General features: G+C 43.1%; 1 protein-coding gene across 2 annotated transcripts in view; it reads left to right on the top strand.

Annotated features, from left to right (window-relative positions):
• Positions 1 to 19126, top strand: part of MALT1 (MALT1 paracaspase) — a 163579-nt gene that overhangs the window by 92922 nt on the left and 51531 nt on the right. For both annotated transcript variants that reach the window (XM_073620551.1, XM_073620554.1), the window contains one exon: positions 17608 to 17634. In XM_073620551.1, coding sequence (XP_073476652.1) covers positions 17608 to 17634 — 27 coding nt within the window. The remainder of the gene's footprint in view (positions 1 to 17607; positions 17635 to 19126) is intronic.

Genomic DNA, 19126 nt, shown 5'->3' on the forward strand with positions numbered 1-19126 from the left:
TCCTCATCCTCTTCCCCCAGCATTACCTGAAGTGGGAAAGGTTCCCCCCCCTCTTCAGTGTTCAGGTAGGTCTGTGAACCACACATTTTGACACCCTTAATAACATCAGCACTACTTTCATCACCATTAACCAAATCATTAGCATTTTCAAGAACATTCGGCATTTCAGGGTTATTTCTCTCAACCGCAGGAACAGAGGGACTAGTTTCTCCCCAGTCTCTGGACCGTTCAGGTAGTTCTCCTTGTCCCCACAGTTTTGCAAATAACGGACAGTCTCGTCCTATGATAACATCATGTACCAAGTTTTTTACCACCCCCACCTCTTGAGTACCAGTGCCACATGCTGCGGAGATGGTCACCGAGATGAGAGGGTACTCTCTAGTGTCCCCGTGAATGCATACCACCCGTAAAGTTTTTCTTACCGGACCGATCTTCCCAATCACTCTAGGATGGATCAGGGTTACCATGCTTCCGGAGTCCAGCAAAGCCCGGGCAGGGAGGTGGTTCACTTGGACTTCACACTCGAATTTCTCTTCTCCAAGATCGATATGTGTTGTACATGCTTTATGGGCATAAAAAGACCCCCTCCGAAGAACCCCGCATTCCATGGGCTCCTCTTGCAGTGGGCAGTGGGCCCGGGTATGGCCCCAGGAATGACATCGCCAACATTGTACATCCCCTCCTCTCCGAACAGGAACAGGTCGCTGAGAAGGTATCGGGAGTGACTCTTGACCTTCTGGGGTGTTGGTTCCAGGGCTCCGGGGAACGTCCTTTCGAAGGGCAGCAGTCGAACGAATAGGCCGTGGCAGACTGGGTCCTTGGCGCTTGGTAGGGCCAAGCAGATCCTCCACCACTGTGTATCGTTCTACCATCTCGACAAGGAGGTTCACTGTTTTGGGGTCTCCATGGCTGACCCACCGTTGAAGGTCGTCTGGCAGTGACCTTAGGTATCGGTCCAGCACGACCCGCTCCACGATTTGGAGGCCAGACAACATTTCGGGCTGCAGCCATTTTTTTACCAGTTGCACCAGGTCATGCATTTGAGACCGTGGTGGACGATCTGGACGATACTTCCATTGGTGCACTCGTTGGGCCCGAACAGCTGTAGTTACCCCCAAACGAGTCAATATTTCTGCCTTTAATTTTTGATAGTCTTTAGCGTGATCTGGTGGCAGGTCGAAGTAGGCTTTTTGCGGATCTCCGGTTAGGAAAGGAGCAATTAGGCCGGCCCACTGGTCCTGGGGCCACCCTTCTCTCTCTGCCGTCCTCTCAAATGTAGCAAGAAATGCCTCTACATCATCACTCAGGGACAATTTCTGCAAAAAATGGCTTGCCCTCACGGTCACCTGGTTGCCAGGGGCAACAGCCGCTTGCTCACGGCCCTGAGAAAGCTGCTGCACTACTTCTTTTAAGGCAGTCACTTGAGCCTGCATAACCTCTTGCTGGGTCGCTTGCTGGGCTGCCAACTGGGCCACCAACAGGCGAGTGTTTTCTTGCTGTACCTCATGGCGAGTCTGCGCTTGTATATTAGCCAAGGACAGCTGTTTAATTAGCTCCTCCATTGCTTCAGCTTTCAGGGTTTGTGCGGCTTTAACCCAGGACATAAATCCACTGTACTGTCCCTTTAAATGTCAGTTTTAAGTCCAATACACAAAAAAAAAAAAAAAAAAAAACAGCAAGAAAAATGCCTGTTACTCTGTCCTGCCCGCATTCGAGCACCACTTGTAATGTTTGGGGGACCAGCTAGATCGCAGGACACAGGCTTTTCACTCAAAAGGAGATTTATTGAACTTAAATAGCTTTACAGCAGCAAAAAACAAAAGAAAAAGGTTTTAGTCTCACCGACTTGCAAAGTCCAGAACTGCTATCGCAGTTAAACAGTCCTTAATTTCTGTTGCAGCTAGCTTCCCCTGGCAGGAGACTTCCAGGCAGGACACTGCTATTCACTTTTGTTGCTGCACAACAAACACCATCCACCATCCACATTCTCCTTTACACTCCTCCACACCCTCTCCAACTTCCTGTCTTGTTTTAAACCCACTTCCTCTGACAGGTGAGTTAACCCTTTTTGTTCCCTTAAAGGGACCACAGTCCAAACAGAGGGGAAACATAGCGTCCTTCCAGGACCCAGCCACGGCGTCCTGTACAGCATGTATATGCGCAGCGTAAATTAATGGTATTATGCAAGTACCTGTAATAAATAACTAATCCTTGCTCTAGGGGGCCCCACTCCAAGGGTGTATTTTTAAAAAAAATCCTAGAGTTTGGCTGTAAATCAACTATTAAACGCTTTCCAGGTGTACCAAACGGCATGCGAAGTCTTAATTGATTTTCTTTAGTAAGTAGAAAAGCCTGCAGACAAGGGCTGTTGCTCTTCATGTGGAAGAAGTGGTCTCTATGCACATGTTTGATAGGCCTCCTGCGGAGTCAGACCTATAATTATGCAATTAGGAAAGCTCATGATCCCTGCTGATTGGAGAGCACTAGCTCACAGCAAAGGTGGCGTGTCAGACCTCTGCAGAGAGACCACTGCCTCCACTCAAAGCGCAAGGGTCCTTTTCTACAGAATGCTGGCAGGGGACAGGCTTTTCTAAAAAAAAAAAAAAAAAAAAAAAAAAAAAGCTGGCTGCTTTCTAAAGAAATAAAACTCACTTTTTTTATGCAACTGGAATAATTTAAACAGAATTTGCAGTTGGGCTTTACCTTTAGGGGGGCTGGACTTTGACCAGTGGGAGAAGAAAATGTCCTGGTGTCAGCGGGATTAAACAATGCCCCATCATTGGTAGTAGGGGGTGTAATAGTGCCCCCATGTTGGTATCAGTGGGAGGAATATTGTCTCATTGTTGATATCCAGTGTTAATTTTGTTGACTAAAATATTTTGGTCTATTTTAGTCAACGAAAATACGAGTAAAACTTAAACAACCCAACTGACTAAAATACGACTAAGGCCCCTTTCACCCTTTTTCGACTTCAAAGTCACGCGATTTTACCACCGATATTTTGTCGCGATTTTACTGCGATTTTGCCGCGGTTTGGGAGCAGTACTACTTTGTACGACTTTGCCACAACTTTGGCATTAACAAATGAAAACATACATGGTGTGAGGCTTGTGCTTACAAAGTCGTACTGAAATCGTGTCTATATTATTCAGGTACGATTTGCATGCTACTTGAGGGTTTAACATTGAGGTCTATGGAGTACAACTCGCATGGAAGTTGGACCAAAGTAATGCAGGGACTACTTTGAAGTCGGCACGACTTAAAGTCATGCCAATATGAATGGTAGTCATTGAAAATCATGGAGGATGACTTGTCATACGATTTTGCAGTACAAAATCATGGGACAAGTCGTATAAGTGTGAAAGGGGCCTAAAACTAAAATGGCATTTTAGTCAAAATACTATGACTAAGACTAAATTGAATTTATATCACAACGGCTAAATCTGTGTCTGTAGTGCATGTTCAAACCTTAATACCATAAATAATAACATGTTATTAGATTTTTACTATATATTGTTTGGCAGTTTTAAAGAAATAAATTTAAATAAACCCATTTGATTTTAAAATCAATGTACTGGAGATTTTAGTCGACTAAAACTCAGATGACTAAAATACGACTAACACTAAAATGGCATTTTAATCAAAAGACTATAACTAAAATGAAATCGAAATTTGATGTCAAAATTAACACTGTTGGTATCAATGAGAGGAATAGTATGTCATAGTTGGTGACAGTGGGGAGAATAATGCGACAAGAGCCAGATAAAAGCATGCAAAGGGCTGCATCCGGCCCCCGGGCCGCAGTTTGGAGACCACTGACATAGCGGGAGGTGTTCTGTAGTTCACAAAACACCGCTGAGAACAGAAACAGGATGTTACACGGAAACTGGATTTCTTTCAAGATCAACTAGAAAACTAATGCAGCCACTACATCCAGTGGCTAGTAAGTTGCAATATAATAAAATGGTATTAAACCTAAAAGCAAACATTTATTATATTGCAGCTTATCAGTTCTTAGATGTATTAGTTTTCCTTTTTAGGCTTCCTTTCCTTTATTTTCACCTGGTTATCCGGCCAGTAAGTCTGTTATTTTTCAACAGAACAAACTCTCCTGCAAATGTATCAGAGTGTTGAGACAAACCATTTTCCACTGACAGGGGTGCTTAAAATGATCAGCTTTTATGTATTTCTGTAAAACCTTTATCACAAAAGGAATAAACTGCTACTTTAACTGGAGTGTGAGCTGGAGTTTGGCTTCAATTTGTTAGTGTATCTAAATCTGCTAATCAGAGGCATAACTAGATCCTTCAGGGCCCCAGTGCAAGAAACCATGATGGGGCCCCCCTGACCCACTCTTCCATCTGAGCCCCGGGCTTCCAATTTTTGGAGGGCGTCCATGGACATCCTCCCAGTACCCTGCCTCCCACCTGTCCCCTGGGACGTACATCCAGCAAAATCACTGCAGCTCTTTACCATGTGATCAGCTGATTAAATGTAAACAGGCTTGCTTGTTATTAGCAGTGCAGCCTATTAGTGCCACTTATCAGTGCTCATCAATGCCTATGCCGCCTATTAGTGCCCATGCTGCTTATCAGTGGCGCCTATCAGTGCTCATCATTGCCACCTATCAGTGCTGCATTTTAGTGCTGCCTATCAGTGCCAATTAATTCCACCTATTAGTGCCCATCAATTCTGCCTATGAGTGCCACCCATCAGTGCTCATCAATGACGCCTATCAGTGCGCAATGCCCATCAGTGCCACCTAGCAGTGCTCATCAATGCCACCTATCAGCGTCTATCAGTGCCCATCAGTGCTCATCAATGCTGCCTATCAGTGGCCATCAGTGCCACCTATCAGTGCTCATCATTGCCACCTATCAGTGTCTATCAGTGCCCATCAATACTGCCTATCATTGGTGCCTATCAGTGCTCATCAATGCCACATATCAATGCTGCATTTCAGTGCTGCCTATCAGTGCCCATCAATTCCGCATATCAGTACCACCTATCAGTGCTCATCAATGCCACCTATCAGCATCTATTAGTGCCCATCAGTGCTGCCTATCAGTGATCAATGTCCATTAGTGCCACCTATCAGTGCTCGTCAATGCTGCCTATCAGTGCCACATATCAGTGCTCATCAATGCTGCCTATCAATGGCGTGTATCAGTGCTCATCATTGCCACCTATCAGTGCTGCATTTCAGTGCCACCTATCAGTGCCAATTAATTCCGCCTATTAGTGCCCATCAATTCTGCCCATGAGTGCCACCCATCAGTGCTCATCAATGCCGCCTATCAGTGCCACCTATCAGTGCTTAATGCCCATCAGTGCCACCTAGCAGTGCTCATCAATGCCACCTATCAGCGTCTATCAGTGCCCATCAGTGCTGCCTATCAGTGATCAATGTCCATTAGTGCCACCTATCAGTGCTCGTCAATGCTGCCTATCAGTGCCACCTATCAGTGCTCATCAATGCTGCCTATCAGTGCCACCTATCAGTGCTCATCAATGCTCCATATCAGTGCCACCTATCAATGCCCATCAGTGCCACCCATCAGTGCAGCCTATCAGTGTTTATCAATCCCACCTACCAGTGCCCATTAGTGCCTCCTATCAGTGCTCATCAATCAATGCTGCCTGCCTCCCCAGCAGGTCTCTGAGCTGAGAGCATGTCTGACTCATACAGCTCACAGCCGTCATTGACAGTTCTCCCTCTCTCCTCTCTCCTCTCTCGCACGGGATGAGAGGGAAGACAGACAATCTGCTCCGTCTCCAATCCCCCCTCCTGTGTGTGCTCTGCGGGAAGTGTGAGCTTGTTAGCTCCACACTTGACTTGGAGGGGGGAGATTGGAGACAGAGCAGATTGTCTGTCTCCCTTCTCATCTCGTGCGAGAGAGGGAGAACTGTCAAGGCTGTGAGCTGTATGAGAGAGATGCTCTCGGCTCAGAAACCTGCAATTAACAACCCCGCTGGGGCCCCTGACAGTGGCGGAATGCCGGGGCCCGGACACAAGTGCAACTGCTGCGACTCTGGTAGTTCCGCCACTGCTGCTAATGCATCTAACACTACCCTCCCCACAAACTGACAATGCTGCTGTCCAAAGGTGCCCCTGTGCTCCTTCATCCAGAGTGGGGGCACTGTAATACAGGAGGTGTGTTACTGGCCAGATCTCCAGGTGAAAACAGAAGGGAAAAAAGCCTAAAAAAACCCTCAAAAAAACAAATGCAGCCACCACATCTAATGATTGGTAAACTGCAACATATTACATTTTAGATTTTGGGTTTAATACCATTTTAAATGTTTCTCCTTGTGTCTAGATAGTCTTTAAATACTGCTGACATGTTTTATACTGTAGAAACCAATTGGGCCAAAGGCATTGGAATTACCAGTTACTGGTTGTTCAGGAACTACAATACCCATCATGCCTAGTCATGTCTGGGAATGTCAGAGTTTTACAATGCCTCATGGGAAGTGTAGTTTCCTAACAGCTGGAGGGCCGTAATTTGGAGATCCCTGGGCTTTGCTTTACTGCAAAGGGCCCATTCACACCAATGTGTTTTAGCACACATGAATGCATGGGCAGAGGCTTTCCATTGTTTTTATAGGTGTATTTACCCTAGTTCGTAGACGCTATAACTTTTGCGCAAAACGGTCAGTATACACTTTTTGGGATTTTTTTTACTAAAAATATGTAGCAGAATACATATTGCCCTACATTTAAGAAGAAATTTTATTTTTTCTTATTTTTTATTGGATATGTTTTAGCAGAAAGTAAAAAAATATTTGTCTGTCTGTCTTTTTTGTTTATAGCACAAAAAATAATAAACTCAGTGGTGATCAAAAACTGCCAAAAGAAAGCTGTATTTGTGGGGAAAACATGACATAAATTTCCCCACAGAATCTGTATAGGGTTTAGGTCAGGTGAGTTCACTGGCCAATCAAGCACAGTAATACCGTGATCATTAAACCAGGTACTGGTACATTTGGCAGTGTGGGCAGTGCCAATTCCTGCTGGAAAATGAAATCAGCATCCCCATAAAGCTGGTCAGCAGAAGGAAGGATGAAGTGCTCTAGAATTTCTGGTAGAGGGCTGCGCTGACTTTGGATTTGACAAAACACAGTGGACCAACACCAGAGATGACATGGCTCTTTAAATCATCACGGACTGTAGAAAATTTTTGTATTTCATTTGGAAATCAATTTCCCAGAGTGTGGAGGGTGGAGAGGCACAGAATCCAAGTTGCATGAGGTCCAGTGTAAAGTTTCCACAGTCAGTGATGATTTTCACTATTATCCCCATGAATTGCTATTAATCCCTTGAATTGTATTTTTTTTTTCATTTTTTTATCCTGAATGGGATGATTATCTATACAAAGTTCAGAGGAAGAAAATGTCACTGCCCATGTCTCTCTTTTCTGGCCATTATTAGAAATATTTTATTGTCATGGTTATTACTAACAATAATTGGGATGTATTGAGGTGGAGTTAAAAAATGACTACTGATTGCAGTGTTGAGGTGTCTGTTAGGATGAGAAGTATTGTACTAGAGCAGCCATTCTCAGCCAGTGCTCCGTGGATCCCTAGGGTTCATCCAGAGGTAGCTAAGGGGATCCTCAAACTGTGGTTGACTGACCTCCCATCTGATGGTACCTGAATACTTTCACATCCAACACCAGCAACCACATGACACTGATGATCTTTTTAGCTATTTGAAAGGGTGGCACTGACTGCCACAGTAAGGGTTGCATTATTCCTAGTGATCACTAATGTAAAGACGCATTTTTGACAATGACCCCCAATAATTCGATTTAGTAAGGATACCCCGAGACAGTGTTGCCAACCATCAGTATTTTTACTGGCAGCCAGTAAAAAAACAGGCAATTTTCTCCTGCCAGTAAATGCCAGTAAAAAGAAAAGGTTGCCAGTAAAAATTATGGCTGTGACGCTCGGCCCGGAGCCAGCCAAGACCATATAAGTGCCTGCTACAGTGTGTTCGATCGGCTCTGGTGGAGGCGGTGCCTGAGCATGTCCTGTGATGTCATGGTGCAAAGGACCCAAGCAGAGCGGCCAGAGCCTTGTGTGTGGGTCTGCGGGGTGGGAGCAAGGCAGGCCAGGAGCGGGACCGTCAGTGCTGTTTGGACTGGAGGGACCACCTGGCTTAAAGAGAGACTATCACTGTGACTCAGGAGGGGACGTGCCGTGTCAGTAATCTATACTGCTGCACACTGCTGTCTGTATCACTGTGAGAGTCAATTTCTTGTGTGTGCCGCTCATTCTAATTTCTTGCCCTCTTGAGTCCTGTCCCTGAGCTACTTACTTACTATATCGAAAATAAAATAAGAAATATGTTTTTTGCCCTATTATCTACTTAAATCACATTGCTAATTACATATTGTACTTGTTTGTAGCCCAAATAGTGAAATTTGTACTTAAAACTGTAATTTTGTAACTTTTGGAATTGCCAGTAAAATCTTGGCTGTGCTAGTAAATTTTGGATGTCGTGTCAGTAAATTTCAATCTGTTAGGTTGGCAACACTGCCCGGAGACCTGAAAATTACTTTAGGGATTCCTCTGGAAAAAAAACAGTTAAGAACTACTGTACTAGAGGGTTATGAGAAAGGTTTCCAGCAGTTGAAGGCACTCAATGTCACACCCCTCGGTGGATGATCTATTAGATCATACCCTGTTATCATGAAAAGAGCAGATTGCACAGCTACTTAATTTAACATGTTCAGGTTTTTGTATCTTTACGGATTATTACTCTCTACTGTTTGCTTTTTAATCGTCTCCTCAATAATCACAAACCAACGGCAAAATTATAGCTGCAGTAGATCATGCAATGACTTTGGGTCCGGGTGCACAGGGGCCCAGCTCTGTCTGTCTACACCAGCCTTTCTCAATCTTTTTATTCCAGATGAACTCTTAAAATAATGTTGAGGTCTTGGAGGACCCTTACTAAAATACATTTATTATAGGTCAATAGTAAATCTGCCGCTTACATTGGTGGTCAATAGAATCAATGCAACCTTTACAGTGGTGGTCAGAGTGCCACTCTTACAGACAACTAAAAATATCATTGGTAATGCTGCTGGCTTTGCCTAGTAGCATCAGTCCTGAAAATATCCCTTATCAAAACAATTTCATTGGAGGTCAATGGGAAAAATGCCCTTTACACTGCCAGTCAGTAGGATGAATGCAACCCTTATGCCGCGTACACACACGGCCAGACTTCCCGACAGTAAAAGTCCAATGGGAGCTTTTGGTCAGACATTCCGACCGTGTGTTGGACTTTTTCTGTCGGTATTTCCGACGGACTCAGATATAGATCATGTTATAAATCTTTCCATCGGAAATGCCGACAGAGTTTAGCCCGTTGGCAAGTCCGCTCGTGTGTACGCGGCATTAGAGTGATGGTCAGAATGCCACCCTTACAGACAACTAAAATATAGTTGGTGTTGTACTGCTGCCTTTGCCCAGTGTCATTGGCATGCAACTCAGGCACAGCTCAAGGAACCCCTAGCAAGCTCTGGAGGAACCATGACTGGTCTACACAGTGGTTTCGTCAGCTAATAGGATTTGGCAAAAACATTTGGAAATGAATGTATACATAAACTGGGAACCTGTTTCCTGTGAAAGCAATTAGTATTCTTTATCATTAGAGGATGTGCCTCTAGGATGGAGATATGGCAAGGTTGGTTGTTCTGCCGGTATTCCATCCACTGCAGTTATGTTGATTTTCAGGTACTAAAGTTTGGTATGGTAATTTTTAGTATGCAATACCTGGCACAAACATTTTTTGGCATGTGACATTTTGGCACCAATAAACTCTATATTTTTGGCAGTGCTTTGTATTTGACACTGATGGTTATAACATCTATGATGATTGGCCTCTGTAATAATAAGGCCTGAATACTAAAATTTAGAGCTGACCTAGACTCAGCCAACCTTTCACTGCAACTAGTGTAAAACGAAGCCACCATCTGCTTCTTTGCCAGGCCCACTTTGACATCCATTGTATTGAGTATCTGTGAAACAACTCTAAAGTTGGCCATACATGAGTTGAATCTCGGTTGATTCCTGTTGAACCTGCCAAAATTTAAGCCATTAATAGCCCTGCAGGCTCGAAAAACTTTGATTGAAAAACTGAAAGAGCCTAGTGGAAAGTTGTTGGCTGAACAGTAACTGTTTGAGTATTTAGACAGCTGGCGGTGTAAATTCCAGCTACAGTCACAGTGCATATTTTTAGCACTGATCACTATATTAGTGTCATTGGTTCCCAAAAAGTGTCAAGTGTCAGTTATTGTCTGATTGTCCATCAAAAAAAAGGACTTACATTTTATTCGTGTACAGCGTTGCATGGCCACGCAATTGTTCGACCCCTTCCATGCCTGAACACTTAACCATACTCTATTTGAAAACTTAACCATAAACTACCTGAAAAAAATAACCACAGATTGGATGCAGCCCTTTGCTTGCTTTTAACTGACTGTTGGGGCATTATTTCTTCCATTGATGAGGAAGTATTTCTCTCACTGGCACCAATGAGAAGGAACTATTCCTCCAACTAACACCAACAATGGGGCACTGTTCCTCCCATTGATATCAACAACGGGGTGCTATTCCTCACACTGACACCAACAATAGGATACTATTTCCCCCAATAATCCCAAAGTTGGGGAAGAGTTTCTCCAACTGACACCAATGAAGGCATACTATTACTCTCACTGACAGCAACAATGGGACACTATTCCTCCCACTGACACCAACAGTGGGACACTATTCCCCAAAGTAATCCCAATGATGGGGAATTATTTCTCCCTTTGACACCAATGATGAGACACTATTCCTCCCACTGACACCAACAAAGGAGCTCTATTTCGCCCACTGATACCAAAAATGGAGCACTATTCCACACAATGACCTCAACAATGGGGAAGTATTTCTCCCACTGACACCAATAATGAGGCACTATTCCTTGTACTGAGAGCAACAATGGGGTGCAATTCCTCCCACTGATACCATCAGCGGGGCACTATTTCTCCCAATGACACCAACAATAGGGTACTGTTCTTTCCACTGACACCAAGGTAATTTTTTTACTTCTACTGACCACCAATCCTGGGCTATTAGTTATTCCCACTCAACACTAAGCCATCATTTTACTCCCACTGATGCTGGAGCATTTTCTGCTCCCACAAACTACAGCCTGGTACCAATTAAGTCTGAAGGAGAGTGAACTTGCCCTTTGTTTAGAAATGTTGGGGACTCATGTTTTACCTGAACACTTGACCATCTCCTACCGGAGTATTTAACCATATGCTGCTGAAACCATTTCCTACCTTAATTCTCCCCCTTTTGAGTGTCTGACCCTTCCCTATCTGATTTTTTAATCCTAACACTTAACCATCCCCTAAAGCAGGGATCTCCAAACTACGGCCCTTCAGCTGTTGCGTAACTACACGTCCTATGAGGCATTGTAAAACTCTGACATTCACAGACATGACTAGGCATGATGGGAATTGTAGTTCCTGAACAATTGGAGGGCCATAGTTTGGAGACCCCTGCCATAAAGCATGGGTGCTTAACCTCTGGGCCTTCAGCTTTTGCAAAACTACAATTCCCATGAGGCATTGCAAGGTTGACAGTTAAAAGCATGACTCCCAAAGGCAGAGGCATGATGGGACTTGTAGTTTGGCAACAGCTGGAGGACACAGGCTGAGCACCCATGCCCTAAAGTGAGCCAATAACACTAAAACCACCGGTAACACGTTACCATTAATATCAGCTCTTAACGCTTAACTTCCCCAAACTTTATCATTAAAACTAACGAGAGATGGAGAGATAAATTAAATAAAGGCAAATAGAATACCCAATCACATGCAAGGAAAAAAAAAACTGCATTTTTGCTTGCACATGATTGGATGATAGAAGTCAGTAGAGCTTCTCCTCATTTACTAAGCTCTGGAGCAAATTCCCATGCAGAGTGCAACTGCACTTGCAAGGTACACAGTCTATTTGTCTTTGGTAAATCATCCCTGGTGTCCTTATACAGTATATTGAACAAGTATGCAATCTATTGTGAAGGATAATTGTGGAATATAGCTTGAACTAGATGTTTTCTTCACATTGATATTATGTGCAGTACTCTGGTCAGGAGGTCCTTTATGAAAGAAACTACGGTAGATAACTTTCTTTGCATATAATATTCTATGCAAATTCTAGTCAATATTTGTTGCTATTTTGGCATCAGTATTGGATACCAGATATTGTTAATAACAGGAACCAAACACTTGACACATGCTTTAGTGAAAAGATAATAATGGCTTACGTTGTGCGTGTCTGGCCAGAGAATTGTGTTATAGTCTGGGTTGAAATGGGGAAGGATTAGAACCTGTATCAGGTTTTTACTGCTGCTCAGGTTTCCAATAGAGGGATTTACTCTTGAGAACGTTTTTTTTTTTTTTTTACAATAGATTATCAGGTTTTATACGTGAGTACAAGTGAAAAAGCATAAGGTATACAGAACAATGTATAAAATACATCATGTACAGCAAATATCTGAGTAATATATGAAAATGACAATGGTCTATGCAGAATAGCACGAAACCCGAAGAAACTCTATATCAGTGGCATTATTTACAAAGTTTGGAGTTAACCCGTGAGGACCACGGTTTCCATGAATAATCAAACTTAAGTATCAGTCCAGCTCATAGTGATAGCAATTTTTCATACTTGCAAGTGAGGTTAATGGAGGTAACCACCTCAGACAGATTAGGAGCAATGTCTTTCCTCCAGTGTCTGGTTATTACGGATCTGGAAGCTAAAAGTATGTATGCCTGTGATGGAGGAGATGAGGTTAAATACGAGGTTCCAAAAGCTTGTGAGACTCTTACAGGACCAGAGTCTATGTTAGAGATTTCCCACATGACCACAATTGCGCCAGCATAGAGAGGACAAGAAGGGGCAGAATTGGGCTACTCTAAAGGGTGTAAGATACCAGCGGGATATGAATTTTTGGGAGAGTTCTTAATGATTGACCCAGCGGGAGATACCATGTATGTATTTGAAGGCCTGAAGCCATTGTGCTGGCCTATAAGTAGTCTGGAGATCTGTCTCCCACTTCAAGAGAGGACTAGATTTGCAGAATGTAGTCTTACTCTGGAGAGAATTATAGGTGAGGGAGGTACCATTCTGGCATGATAAAGGAGAACCATAGAAGGTTTGTATCAGAAGGGGAAGTTTTACTACTAGGATGGGATAGTTGCTCAAAAATTTGGATATCCGTATATATGAGGAGAATTCATTAGAAGTGATATCATATAGCCTAATCAGTTCTGGGAAAGACTTGGGTGGTTATCTAGTCTTCCTTCTACCCACTGAATGCCCCGATCAGACCATTTCTTAACCAAAAGATACAGGATGAGGGTTTACAGTGCTGCAAATGGCATGCGTAGATGCTGAGCCTTGAAGAGATCCCCTGGGTGGTTGAGCAGAGCTCTCCACGTTAGGATAGAGGATTGAACTGTGATTGGTAGACTATTTAACTGGAGTGGTTTCCAACAGTCTGCCATAAGAGGGGTGTGGAGGTGCTTTAACCAATGCAGCCTCTACTTGTACCCAAAGTATGTCAGGTGCTGGGTTGAACCAATGTTTAATGTTTATTAGTTGCGCTGCCCAGTAATAGTCTTTAAAATCAACCATTTCAAACCCCCAACTTTTTTGTGTTAGATCATATGGGACATTGAAGATTTTGGGGAGAAGGTATTTTTTGAGAACGTTCTGTGTCTAGGGCAAACCATGTCAGAATACAACTAGTTTCTGCTGGCTATTTTAATAAAGGAAGTTTATTTTTCATCTCGGTGTGCAGCGTTCCTGTTGCTGATACAATTAATTTCTTTGGTGGAGATGAGCCGAGCCAACACCTGAGATGTGATTGTGAAGTCTGATCTTGCCTGCAGAAGCATGTCAAATATTTGACATTCAAATGGTTAGTTAAAGCTGCTCATGCAAATAAGGGGTGTCTGTAGATAAAAACAAACTGTGCAGCTCTGCCTAAAGTTGAATAATGCCTCGCTATACCTGAAGGCCATTTATATATTTCCCAAAGCCTGACTAGAATACTCCCAGGACATTGCTAAGTGAGGCTTAGTCATTACTTCTCACCTCCACCATCATATGAGTGAGCTCTCAAATGCTGAGCCCAGAGCTACTGCATCAGGGGAGAGAAAGAGCCTGTGAGGAGGTATGAATGAAAGAAAGAGCTCACTCCTGTGATGGTGGAGGAGAGCACTACTGCCTAGGCCTCACTTAGCAACGTCCTGGGAGTATTTCAGTCAGGCTTTGGGAGGTATGTAAATGGTCTGCACATATAGCAAGGGCATTATTGAACTTTAGTCAGAGCTGCAGAGTTTATTTACCTACAGACGCCCATTATGTGTATAGGCAGTTTTTGGTTTTACAAAAAACCTGTATTTTATTTTAACCTCTTGCCAACCTTGTAAAGCTTATATGTGGTGGCCAAAAAGTAGGCTTTAGGGCCCAGCCGCCATACATACACTATATTGCCAAAAGTATTGGGACACCTGCCTTTACATGCACATGAACTTTAAAGGCATCCCAGTCTTCGTCTGTAGGGTTCAATATTGAGTTGGCCCACCCTTTGCAGCTATAACAGCTTCAACTCTTCTGGGAAGGCTGTCCACAAGGTTTAGGAGGGTGTCTATGGGAATGTTTGACCATTCTTCTAGAAGCGCATTTGTGAGGTCATGCACTGATGTTGGAGGAGAAGGCCTGGCCCGCAGTCTCTAATTCATCCCAAAGGTGTTCTGGCAGGTTGAGGTCAGGATTCTGTGCAAGCCAGTCAAGTTCCTCCACCCCAAACACGCTCATCCATGTCTTATGGACCTTGCTTTGTGCTCTGGTATGCAGTCATGTTGGAACAGTAAGGGGCCATCCCCAAACTGTTCCCACAAAGTTGGGAGTACGAAACTGACCAAAGTGTCTTGGTATCTAGATGCCTTAACTGTTCCCTTCACTGGCCAAGCCCAACCCCTGAAAAACAACCCCACATCATAATCCCACCTCCACCAAATGATTTGGAGGGGAGGCCCAATACTTTTGGCAATATAGTGTGGATGAGCGAGTTTGGGGTGGAGGACCTTGACTGGCCATCGCGGAGTCCTGACCTCAACCCGACAGAACACATTTGGGATTAATTAGAGTGGAGACTGCGAGCCAGGCCTTCTCGTCCACATCAGTGCCTGAACTCGCAAATGCGCTTCTGGAAGAATGGCTAAACATTCCCATAGACACACTCCTAAACCTTGTGGGTAGCCTTCCCAGAAGAGTTGAAGCTGTTATAGCTGCAAAGTTAAACCCTATTGACTAAGACTGGGATGCCATTAAAGTTCATGTGCGTGTAAAGGCAGGCGTCCCAGTACTTTTGGCAATATAGTGTCCGCAACAACCTGAGATTGTGTACTGAGAACATGTTCACCTCGCTCTCCCAGCACACTGACCAAGTTGTCACCAACATCACTTGTTCATGGCTGCTAAGCAGGAGCCAGCGTAACGGGCTCCCAATCATGTGACTGCTGTGACAGCCAATCACAGCGGTCACATTATTGAGAAAACACACCATCTCCCTGGCTTTAAAGACCACTGGCTGTTTAATTGTAAGGGAATTATCCCCAGAGCTTAGTGAATGTGGTGAAGGTTTACTTTGCAAAAAATACCTGCAATTCACTGCAAGAGAAGTAAAAAAAATCAATTTTGCTTGCACATGATAGGATGATGGAAGCCAGCAGAGCTTCATCTTATTTACTAAGCTCTTTTGAAAAATTTCCTTGAAAAATGCAACTACCCTTGCAAAGTGAACCATCTATTTACATAGTTGAATAAAGGTTGCAGTAAGGTTGAATAAAGACACCAGTCCATCCAGTTCAACCTGTGTGGGTGTGTTTATGTCAATAATAATGCTCATATCCCTGTAGCGCTTGCTAAGATGCCCATTTAATCGTTTTTTGAAACTATCGACACTCCGCGCTGACACCACCACTTATGGAAGGGAGATCCACATCCTTACTGCTCTGACAGTAAAGAACACTCTAGGCAGTTTAAGTTTAAACCACTTCTCCAGTTTCAATGAAAATTCCCAGAAATGGAATAGTCTCTTCCCAATGCTATAATCACCATTGAGGTATTTGTATATCTCTATCATATCTCCTCCCAAGATTTTCTTCTCCAGGAAGAATATGTTTAATGCTTGTAGCCGTTCCTTGTAACTTATGTCCTGCTAAGCCCCCCCCCCCCCCCTTTCCTTTTAGCTTTGCCTTTTAGCTTTGTTGCCCTTCTCTGGACTCTCTCCAGTTCCAGCACATCCTTCCTGAGGATTGACCAGAACTGGCATACTTAATTCTTGTAAAGTGGCAGAATTATAGTTTTATTTCTTGAGTAAATCCTCTTTTTTATGCATGCTAGTATTTGACTTGCTTTGATTGCTGCAGCTCTGCAGCTTGGCATACCATTGCTGAGCCCGAGTAATGTACTAGGACCCCCAGATCTTTTTTCCATCCTGGATTCCACCAGAGGTTCTCCCCCTAGTGAGTTACTTGCATTTGTATTTTTATCCCTCAAATGCAATACTTTTCATTTTTTCAACATTAAAACTCATTTGTCATGTAGTTGCCCACCCCTGCAAGGTTTCCAAATCTTGCTGTGAAGTTATTGCCCTGTTTAGCTTTGTATCATCAGCAACCACTGAAATTGAACTATTTATGCAATCTTCTATATCATTTATGAATACATTAAACATGATTTGGTCCCAGGACAGAGCCTGGAGGTGCCCTACTTACCACTCCACACCATTCTGGGCACTGGCTATTTATCACCAACCTTTGGACGTGCCCCTGTAACATGTTTTCTATTTATTTACATACCCTGTGGTCCATTGCAGCAGACCTCAATTTGTAAAGTAAACATTTATGGGGAACTGTATCAAATGCTTTTGCGAAATCCAGATATACCACATCCGCAGGCCTTCCTTTATCTAAATGACAGCCCACTTCCTCGTAGAATATTAACAGATTGTTCTTTTATAAATCCATTCTGATTACTACTAATGATACAGTTTTCATCCGCAATTTATTGGATATAGTCCCTTATCATCCCCTCTAATAGCTTACATACTATCGATGTTAGACTGACTTGCCTGTAGTTTCCAGGTATATATCTCTGCCTTTAGTAAATCAACTGCAATGTCAATGGGCACCCATAGCCACTCCTAAAGTGTCCCTTTTCATGTAAAGCTGGAATTTTTTGGTGCTGCTTTTGTATTGGTAATGTTTTCTTAACTGGTTGCTCTTTAGCTGTTTGCTTTGCTTTCTTTGTTTTGTAGAAAAGCTGCTATATTAATAGTACTTAATAATATTAAGCAATAGTATCACATTTTTTTAAAAGATTTCATTGCCTAATGTAAACAAGGTACATTGAACAATATGCATGGTAATATATTTTTATCATCATTGCTTAATATCTTTATTATTATTGCTTACTGATAATTTGATGATGACGATGATGATATTTCTATTCTCTTTTTTTTTTCAGATGAGTTGAGTGATTTAATTGATGATGGTAAGTTCTAAATATTTGCAAAAGAAGCTACTATTAAAGTTTTCTTATATAACATTATTTATTTTGTGATGATAAAACCTTTTACATGTCTGTAAAATAAACATGAAAGCCAACACGTCTCATAACGGGACGTTTGCTGATTGGAGAGCTCTAGCTTCAGCTTAGTCGGGGATGTGTCAACTCTCTGCAGAGGGACCTCTGCTTTCCCACAAAGAGGGGTCCTTCTGCCAGAGGACAGACTTTTTTGGTCAGACTGGCTGCTTCCTGAAGAAAAAAACTGTAATGCCGCGTACACACGATCGGAAATGCCGCCAGCAAAACTCCGATGAGAGCTTTTGGTCGGAAAAGTTGGACTTTTGCTGGTGGAATTCCAGCCAGCAAAAGATTAAGAGCAGGTTCTCTATTTTTCGGTCAGAAAAAGCGAATCCGAAAATGCGATCATCTGTATGCAATTCCGACGCGCAAAAAATCACGCATGTTTGGAAACAATTGCACGCATGCTCGGAAGCATTGAACTTCATTCTCTTGGCTCGACGTAGTGTTGTACGTCACCGCGTTCTTGACGGTCGAACGTTCAGTGAACTTTTGTGTGGCCGTGTGTATGCAAGCCAAGCTTGAACGGAATTCTGTCGGAAAAACCATCCAAGAATTTTCAGACGAAAATTCCGCTCTTGTGTACGGGACATTAGACTTTGAACATCTTTTGTTTTGGTGCACATGAAATGCATTTAGCTGATTTAAACTGAAAGTTCAATTGAGCTTTAACAAATTCCAAAGTTAAAATGTGAATTAATCCTACAAAATATTTCTGCATTATTAACTCTGCGCACTCTCCTCCTATCAGCATGTTCTTTGCCATCACATATAAATGCAACACACCTGATTGGCAGGACTGCCCCTTCCACTCCTAGTCTGAGTGCTGCTGTATAGAGGATTGCAAGAGACTGATACCAACACTTTTGCAATGCTGAGAAGGGCAAACCACCCTCCCACCACCAACCTCAGTGGATCCCATCCTGTGGGGAGCCCAGGATCGTGGTAAACAGCAGGATCAGTGAACACAGAGGAGATGGAGGAACATCCATTTCCCGACCACCTCTTCTTATGAATTAAGCCAGAAGTGATGATGATTTTGTCACTTCCAGTTATAGAGCAGAAAATCAGCTAATCAAGCATGACATATGCTTAAGTGCTTTGGAGGGCAGAGGAAACATTGGGGGTCTAATAGACCCCTGATGTCTTCATGAAGAGTACCTATCGCCCTCCCAAAGCTATCACATGGGGGCTTGTTAGCCACCTTGTGATAGCAATAATATTAAATGAAAAAAAAAAGTAAAAATTTATTTTTTAATAAAATAATTTAAAATAATAAAAAAAAAAAGTAAAAGCACACCCAACCCCGTGCATACATGCAACGTAAATGTGTGCGTAGGTCCCACACACATAGGTAAACAGCGATTGCACCACACATTCAACTTGAATGTCCGAGTGA

Source organism: Aquarana catesbeiana, linkage group LG01, assembly GCF_042186555.1.
Source record: "Aquarana catesbeiana isolate 2022-GZ linkage group LG01, ASM4218655v1, whole genome shotgun sequence".
Classification (NCBI taxonomy): domain Eukaryota; kingdom Metazoa; phylum Chordata; class Amphibia; order Anura; family Ranidae; genus Aquarana; species Aquarana catesbeiana.